Below are 8,460 nucleotides of genomic sequence, written 5' to 3'. Positions count from 1 at the left end.
ATCATCTGTAGGACCCTCACCTGGCTGTGCTCTTGCTCGGGGTTCATATTCTGGCTGGAAGGTGGGGGCTATGGTGGGGCCACGTCATCTCTGCTTTCCTAGAGTTCAAGCTGAAGAAGATGTGGAAGAGTCCCAACGGAACCATCCGGAACATCCTGGGCGGGACCGTCTTCCGGGAGCCCATTATCTGCAAGAACATCCCCCGCCTCGTCCCTGGCTGGACCATGCCCATCACCATTGGCAGGCACGCCCATGGCGACCAGGTGGGCCGCGGTGGGAGTTGGGCTCTGCTGGCCCGGGGCCCCCTCCGTCTGGAGCCCCCGGCCTGAGCCGCCCTCTCGTCTCTGCAGTACAAGGCCACGGACTTTGTGGCCGACCGGGCCGGCACCTTCAAGATGGTGTTCACCCCGAAGGATGGTAGCAGTGCCAAGGAGTGGGAGGTGTTCAACTTCCCTGCTGGCGGCGTGGGCATGGGCATGTACAACACTGACGAGGTGAGACCGGCTCTCTGCTCCAGGCTTATCTCTGCCAGCCTGACTGGTTCCTGCAAAAGTTCTAGCCTGAATCACATGACCACCTCTGAGCCAATCACAGAGGCCCCGAGAGAGAGGAGGCGCTCTGATTGGATAAGCCAGACACACAGAGTCTAGTAGAGACAGATCCCAGCCCAGCCATATGGTCCAAGACAGGGGTCCTCAAACTACGGCCCGCGGGGCACATGCAAATACAAATATTGTATTTGTTCCCGTTTTGTTGTTTTACTTCAAAATAAGATATGTGCAGTGTGCATAGGAATTTGTTCATAGTTGTTTTTTTTTTTAAGTTTTTTTTAATATATATTTTATTGAGTTTTTATAGAGAGGAAGGGAGAGAGATAGAGTTAGAAACATCGATGAGAGAGAAACATTGATCAGCTGCCTCCTGCACATCTCCTACTGGGGATGTGCCCGCAACCCATACATGCCCTACACGCTGCTGCTGCCCATTGCTCCCATGGTTGCAAGTCTTGTGGGGGTTCCTTAGAGTTTAGGACAGGGGTCCTCAAACTATGGCCCGCGGGCCACATGCAAATACAAATATTGTATTTGTTCCCATTTTGTTTTTTTACTTCAAAATAAGATATGTGCAGTGTGCATAGGAATTTGTTCATAGTTTTTTTTTTTTAAACTATAGTCCGGCCCTTCAACAGTCTGAAGGACAGTGAACTGGCCCCCTGTTTAAAAAGTTTGAGGACCCCTGGTCTAAGAGTTGCAGAGGGGGAGGTAGCTTTGCAAAGCAAAGCTGGGGGACTGTGTCCTCCCAGAAGTTGGGAGGGGGACGCTGGGCCAGCAGAAACAACAGATGCCTGCAGGAGGTGGCTGGACGAACCCAGATTGCAGGAGAGGGTCGTGTGGAGGGAAGGGGTGCCATCCCCGGGCGGGGCCTGGCCCTGGGGGACCATGCCAGAAACCCGTCTTTCTCCCTGCAGTCCATCTCGGGTTTTGCGCACAGCTGCTTCCAGTACGCCATCCAGAAGAAGTGGCCGCTGTACATGAGCACAAAGAACACCATTCTGAAAGCCTACGACGGGCGCTTCAAGGACATCTTCCAGGAGATCTATGAGAAGTAACAGCCGCTCCCTTGATAAGATGCCCCAGCTCTCCCTCCTGGTCCCCCCCCACCCCGGCCCTCATCCTACCCCGGAAGGGCGCTGTCCCCATGCATTTGGCTCAGGAAGGGATCCCCCAATCTGCCTCCTCCCCACAACAGGCCCCTTTGCTTCCAGGCATTATAAGACCGAGTTCGAGAAGAATAAGATCTGGTACGAGCACCGGCTCATTGATGACATGGTGGCTCAGGTCCTCAAGTCTTCAGGCGGCTTTGTGTGGGCCTGCAAGAACTATGATGGAGACGTGCAGTCGGACATCCTGGCCCAGGGTACGCCGGGAGCCCCCTGCTCCCTGTGGGGATGGGTCCTTCGGCCTCTCTGGCCGAGGTCATTTTTAGACCCTTTTGGTAGAAAAGGTCCTTTAGTGTAGCAGCAGCACCCGGGCTTGCCAGCTCCTTGCAAGGTCCCCTGTGGACAGCAGGGGGCAGGAGCTCCCTGGGAGCTGAGTGAGGAAGGATCGCAAATTCGGTTTGGACGGGTGTATTACTAAGGCTGTCATTGAAGAGAAGGGAGGAACCGGGACTTCAGGTTCTCAGGGGCTAGGCGTGTTGACCCTGAGGTTCCTGTCCAGGGAGGGGCCGGGTGACTAGGTTTGGCTCCAGTGGAACCAAATGGGATTGAGTAATCTGGGTGCTCATTATTTATTATCATTTTAAAATGTCTTTTTATTGATTTCAGAGAGGGAGGGAGAGGGAGAGAGGGATAGAAACATCAATGATGAGAGAGAATCATGGATCGGCTGCCTAGGGTCCCAGGTTCAATTCCGGTCAAGGGCATGTGCCTTGGTTGTGGGCACATCCCCACTGCGGGGCGTGCAGAAGGCAGCCAATCGATGTTTCTCTCTTATCGATGTTTCTGACTCTCTGTCCCTCTCCCTTCTCTGTAAAATCTCAATAAAATATATTAAAAAAAAATAAAATAAATTGCAGAGAATTTTTTTTGCGCAGTAAGCCTTTTATTTATTTAATCCTCACCCGAGGATATTTTTCCATTGATTTTTAGAGATAGTGGAAGAGAGAGGGGAAGACAGAGAGAAATATCGATGTGAGAGAAACACATCGATTGGTTGCCTCCTGCGCTCGCCCGGACCAGGGCCTGGGCCGGAGAGGAGCCTGCGACCTTGGTATGTGCCCTTGACCGGAATTGAACCCGGGCCCCTTCGGTCTGCAGGCCGACGCTCTATCCGCTCATCCAAACCGGCCAGGGCATGCACAGTAAACCTTGCAGATGTAGGAGAATATCAGGGAAGATGGAAAAACCCTCCATCTGAAAGGTAAATCAGATTCCAGCGGAGAGGAACCGTCAGGAATCGCCCAAAGGCTTTACAAAGCTTTGAGACCGTCTGCCTTTTCATCGCGGCCTGGCCTTTGGCTTTATTTTGAAAAGTTCAGTGGTGATCCTCTCAGTGGCACGATGCCCATCTGGGCTGGAAGGATGAAAAGCCACAGCAGGCAAGAGAAAGGCGCCACAGTGACCCCTAAATAGATAAGGAATTGGTGAGTGGGCAGGTCCAGGGAGCAGCGGAGAAGGGACCCCCTCCCCCTGCGCCAGTAGCAAAACTTCCTAGACAGGTGGTTTCCCCAAAGGACTTGCCCGCTTTTCCTTCCTTGGGACTTGGCCATTCTTACGTTGGTGCCGTGGGGATCTTGGCAACAGAAAAGCTTCGCCCATGGATTTGGGAAGAACCGGAAACTTACCACAAAGCTTGCAAGTAGCTGGAAAGAGCAGCAGATAAAAGCGGTCACTGGGAAGCGCGGCCAGCAGGCTTCCTTCCTTCTGCTCCAACGTGCCTCCCGGCCACGGGCTGGGCTGGGTGCGCAGAACTTTGTGGGGTCTTGGGCCCCAGGGGCCACGGGCCACGGGCTGAGGGACACCTGGGGTTGGGGCCACAGATGCGGGTGTTCCGCTTCAAATTCACCCTTTTGCAAAGCAAATTCACCCTTTTGCAAAGCAAACTAGATTTGCCAAAGGGTAGGTTTGGCGTGGAAAACCTGTATATGCTGACGGGCCAGCTCTCGCCACCTGTGAGTGCTCCCCTGCCCTGTGCTGGGCCCTGGAGTCCCACGACCAGGGTGGACAAGCCAGAAACAGTGCCTGTCCTCCCCTCCCTCCCCCAGGGTGGGCGGAGTCATAAGTTGAGTGACAGCAGGAAGGCAGGTGGGCTGGATCCAGGTTATCTGAGGGGAGGCGCCCACGCTCAGAGGAGGCTGTTCCCACGCTTCAGGCTTTGGCTCCCTGGGCCTGATGACATCCGTGCTGGTCTGCCCCGACGGAAAGACCATCGAGGCTGAGGCTGCTCACGGGACAGTCACGCGCCACTATCGGGAGCACCAGAAGGTAAGCGTGGGGAGTGTGCCACACGGGCTGGGAGGACGGGCCTGGCCCTGTCAGTCAAGGTTGCCTCCTTGGTTGGCTTTTTGGCTCTTAATTCCCCTGTGCCCGCTGCCCCCAGGGCCGGCCAACCAGCACCAACCCCATCGCCAGCATCTTCGCCTGGACGCGGGGCCTGGAGCACCGGGGGAAGCTGGACGGGAACCAGGACCTCATCAGGTGAGCCCGGAAGAGGAAGAGGGGCTGTGCCGGCCCCAGGGCAGGCTCTGGGCCGGATGCTGCCCAGCCCAAGGCTCACTCTGCCCGCCCCCCTGCAGGTTTTCCCAGACCCTGGAGAAGGTGTGCGTGCAGACAGTGGAGAGCGGAGCCATGACCAAGGACCTGGCCGGCTGCATCCACGGGCTCAGCAAGTGCGTGGCCGGGGCGGAGGGCAGGGCTGGCCTTCCGGGGCCTCGGGGGCCAGTGGGCAGAAGCTGGGGGACCCTTCTTAGAGGCCCCCATTTTTTTTAATTGATTTCAGAGAGGAAGGGAGAGGGAGAGAGAGAGAGAGAGAGAAACATCAATGATGAGAGAGAATCATGGATCGGCTGCCTCCTGCACACCCCCTACTGAGGATCGAGCCCACAACCCCGGCATGTGCCCTGACCGGGAATCGAACCTGGGACCCTCCAGTCCACAGGCTGACGCTCTATCCATTGAGCCACACTGGCTAAGGCGAGGCCCTGGGCTTCGGTCAGCTTCGCCACCAGGAGCCTGGGGGCAGGACAGGTCCACAGCCCCGAGGGAGGGCTCGGGCCAAGCTTCCCAGACCAGGCCCCCTGATTGGTCCCCATCCACCTGCATCGGTACCCATCTCCCAGCTTCTCCCAGGGGCCCTTGTACCCACCGGCCCATTCACCTGCCAGAGAACAGGCAGACCTTCCCAGGCTCCCGCTGACTTGGCCGTGGCCCCTTGGCAGCGGGCGGCGGGGGACCTGTGACCCGCAGGTGGCCTGGCCACGTCCCTCCCCACCGGGGCTGCCATCAAGACCCCCACACTCCGGCTCTGCCCCTCACGCGGGTGGTGTTCTCTCGGCAGCGTGAAGCTGAACGAACACTTCCTGAACACCTCGGACTTCCTGGACACCATCAAGAACAACCTGGACAAAGCCCTGGGGCAGAAGTAGGGGCGGCGGACTCGCGGAGGGTGAGCCTCAGCCCTCTCAGGAGGCCTTTCTAGGGGACGTTTTTTATAAGCGACATGTTTTTCCAAGTCTCTGCGCTGCCCCTCGCGGAGGTGACGTGAGGCAGGAGCGGTGTGTTTTACCTCAGCCCGTCAGTATGTCCCGCATACTGTAATTTATCTCGCCTTGGAACACATGGTGCCATATTTAGCTACTAAAACCTCTTCACAAAGCTGTCTGCTGTGTTTGTCCCTCAGGGAGGAGGCAGCTGGGGCCTGGAGGCCGGGGGCTCCACGGGGACAGGACGTCTGTCCCAGGCTCCATCCAGTCCTGGGCCCCGTGGCGGGAGGGGACCGAGCAGGATGCTATGGGGGGCCCCCCCGAGTAGCCGCTGGGACTCTGGGGGCGCAGGTCCCTGGAATTTCCTAGCGTGGTTCCTGTATCGTTTGGGGGTTATCACTTCTCCATAGATTCAGGTTGTATTTTTCCTTTTCTTTCTGGTTTTCACCTTCTAAACATCTCCAGAGCCCTTTCCCTTTTCTTGGTACTGAAAACAGGCCCCCCCCTGCCCCCCGCTTGGCAGCCGCCTCTGGTTCTCCACTCACAGCTGCTGGGGGGCCCCCGTGGGGTCTGGGACGCTGAGCCCCAGACTTGAGATCATCTCCTCCATTCTTTTTCTTTGTTTCTGTTTTGTATGTATATTTTTATTGATTTCAGAAAAAGAGAGAGAGAGAGAGAGAGAGAGAGAGAGGCATCTATGATGAGAGAGAATCATTGACCACCTGCCTCCTGCACACCCCCTACTGGGGATCAAGCCCGCAATCCCGGCATTTGCCCTGACCTGGAATCGAGCCGTCACCTCCTCCTGGTTCCTGGGTCGATGCTTAAACACTGAGCCACGCCGGCCGGGTCACTTCCTCCCTCCTTTAGCAAAACTAGAAGAGTAAGGTGAGCGCATCTCTATAAAGTGAAATAGATCCAATTTATAGGGCTGTCCTTCTAGGACACTTTTCGTGTTAAAATGTCCTGGGGAAGAGTTGTCCCATATTCACTTGATGAACAAATAGTTGGCAACCCCAAGTCCATTTCCCACATGTTGGGGGGACTCTCAGAGCTCCCGAAACCCAACAGTCGGGAACCTCGGTAGCTTTGAGATGGGCTGTAGCCACACACACACACACACACACACACACACACACACACACACACTGCGTCCCCTTCTGTCCCAAGGGCCGCCCTGGGCTCCCAGGTCCCTGGGAAGAAAGGCCGGCGTGCTCACCCTGCTGGGCCCAGCTCCTGGGGGGAAGCTCGGGGTTTCCGGCCCCTCGTGCCCATCAGTAGCACAGGGCTGGCGGCTCCCCAGAATGCACAGCCTCGGAAGCCCAGCTTGGCATGGTGAGCTGGCTTCTGCCCCGGGCCCTGCGGGTGGGCAAGGAGGGGAAGTGCTTTTCTCTGCCAGTGGTGGGAATTCAGGGGCCTTGGTCCGCGCCCCCTCGCTTGGGCTCGGAGCAGCTCCCTGGGGGCGCCTGGCTCTGCCGGGGGTTCACTCTGGTGGGTGCGGAGGATGGTGTGGGGTCTCCTCCGGTCCCCAGAGAGTGATGCCCTGCTGGGTAGGGCTGCAAAGCTTTTCTTTTTAAATATATTGTATTGGTTTTTTTTTACAGAGAAGAAGGGAGAGAGAGAGAGAGTCAGAAACATCGATGAGAGAGAAACATCGATCAGCTGCCTCCTGCACACCCCCCACTGGGCACGTGCCCGCAACCAAGGTACATGCCCTCGACCGGAATCGAACCCAGGACCCTTTAGTCCACAGGCTGACGCTCTATCCACTGAGCCAAACCGGTCAGGGCAAAGCTTTTCTTTTTTTAAAAAACTATATATATTTACTGATTTCAGGGAGGAAGGGAAAGGGAGAGACAGAAACATCAATGAGAGAGAATCATTGCTCGGCTGCCTCCTGCACGCCCCCGACTGGGTTATCGAGCCCACAACCCCTGACCAGAATTGAACCTTGACCTTCTGGTTCATATGTTGAGGCTCAACCACGGAGTCACACCAGCTGGGGGGGTGGCTGCAAAGCTTTGTTAGGGGTTCCTCCCGGGGGAGGGGGGAGGCCCAGGTCCCCGAGAACCGCGAGAAGAAGCACCCGCAGTCGCCTCGCTAAAGAATATTCATTTATTTATAATTATTGCTAAGTAAACTTCTCTTTTAAACAGGAACATAAAAACACAGTAGGGCTTTGCACAAGTGGGGTTTCTAAACAGTTGGTCTGTATACACGTCAAAATAAGTTAGAATGGAATTCATCCAGGAGTTTCCAAGTCACCCGAGAGGCCTCACACCTCCTTTGCTAAGGTTGGGGGCGAGGGGGGAGGACAGGAGCCTCGCCAAGACCACCCCCTGCCCCCCCACCCCCAGCTCAAATCGTGAGTTGTGCTGTCCCCCTCTCTTAGCATCGCCCAGGTCCAAGGCACAGGGCCCGGGCGTTCAAGTATCGAACTCGCAGGGGGCCGGCGGGTGGCGGGAAGGAGAGCCCCACCCCGGGGCCAGACCTTCTCCCTTGGGTTTTCCGAGACCAAGGCCACTGCGCTGGCGGAGGGAGGAGGAGGAGGAGGAGGAGGAGGAGGAGGAGGAAGAGGAGGAGGTACAGGGTTCTTTTTGGTACCAGGGGAGAAAGACGTCGTGGGAAGAGGTAGTTTGCAGGGGTGATGCGTCTCAGCAGGAGAAAATGTCTTCTACAGTGATGGGGTCATCGCGGCGGGCACCGGGGGCCGGAGAGCCACACTTGGGGAGAGGCCCCCGTGGCCCCCAACTTCTCGTCTGTTGCTTAGTGTGAGCTGCAGCAGAGAAGGAGGGGCCCCTGCCTGCCTGACCCCCGAGGCTTCCCTGTGCTCCCCTCAGTCCTGATCGCAGCCACCCTGAGGCTGGGCTGGGCCCTCCACTAAGGGACAGTCTTGGACGGGGGACAAAGGGGTCCCCCACCCCCAGCTGTTCCCCCCACCTGGTTCCTGGGCTGAAGTTGGGGGCTTCACCTCCTTCTGTGCCTTCGGGGGCAGCCCTGCCCGCCCCTCCCCCCGTGGGCGGGGTCTGGGTGCCCTGGTTCCTGAATGTGCTATTTCCCTGCCCGGGGCCTGCAGCCTCCAGTTCCAGGGGCAGGAGCCAGCTGCTGACCGAGCTCTGGCCTCTGGTGGGTGATGCAGACAGAGCGAGTCACTGGCGAGGGGCTGGGTGGGGGTGGATGGAGGGCCTGCCCCCTGCCTCCTCCTGCCTCCCACCCGCCTCCTGAGCCTCCCTGTCGGCAGCTGGGCCCCCAGGGCCA

The 8,460-nt window shown here is 57.5% G+C and overlaps 1 protein-coding gene across 1 annotated transcript in view; it reads left to right on the top strand.

Moving 5' to 3' along the window:
- The window catches only part of IDH2 (isocitrate dehydrogenase 2 (NADP+), mitochondrial), a 9,739-nt gene extending 4,365 nt beyond the window's left edge, over positions 1–5,374 (top strand). Inside the window, exons 3-10 of the mRNA XM_006769584.2 lie at positions 103–263; positions 351–494; positions 1,469–1,605; positions 1,766–1,917; positions 3,873–3,985; positions 4,101–4,198; positions 4,297–4,389; positions 5,058–5,374. Of these exons, the coding sequence (XP_006769647.1) occupies positions 103–263; positions 351–494; positions 1,469–1,605; positions 1,766–1,917; positions 3,873–3,985; positions 4,101–4,198; positions 4,297–4,389; positions 5,058–5,145 (986 nt within the window). The 3' untranslated portion in view covers positions 5,146–5,374. The remainder of the gene's footprint in view (positions 1–102; positions 264–350; positions 495–1,468; positions 1,606–1,765; positions 1,918–3,872; positions 3,986–4,100; positions 4,199–4,296; positions 4,390–5,057) is intronic.
- The last annotated feature ends 3,086 nt before the right edge of the window (positions 5,375–8,460 follow it).

The sequence above is a fragment of the Myotis davidii genome, unplaced genomic scaffold (assembly GCF_000327345.1).
Source record: "Myotis davidii unplaced genomic scaffold, ASM32734v1 scaffold324, whole genome shotgun sequence".
NCBI lineage: Eukaryota > Metazoa > Chordata > Mammalia > Chiroptera > Vespertilionidae > Myotis > Myotis davidii.
The sequence above is the reverse complement of the archived record's forward strand: the minus strand, read 5'-3'. Positions and strand labels throughout refer to the sequence as shown.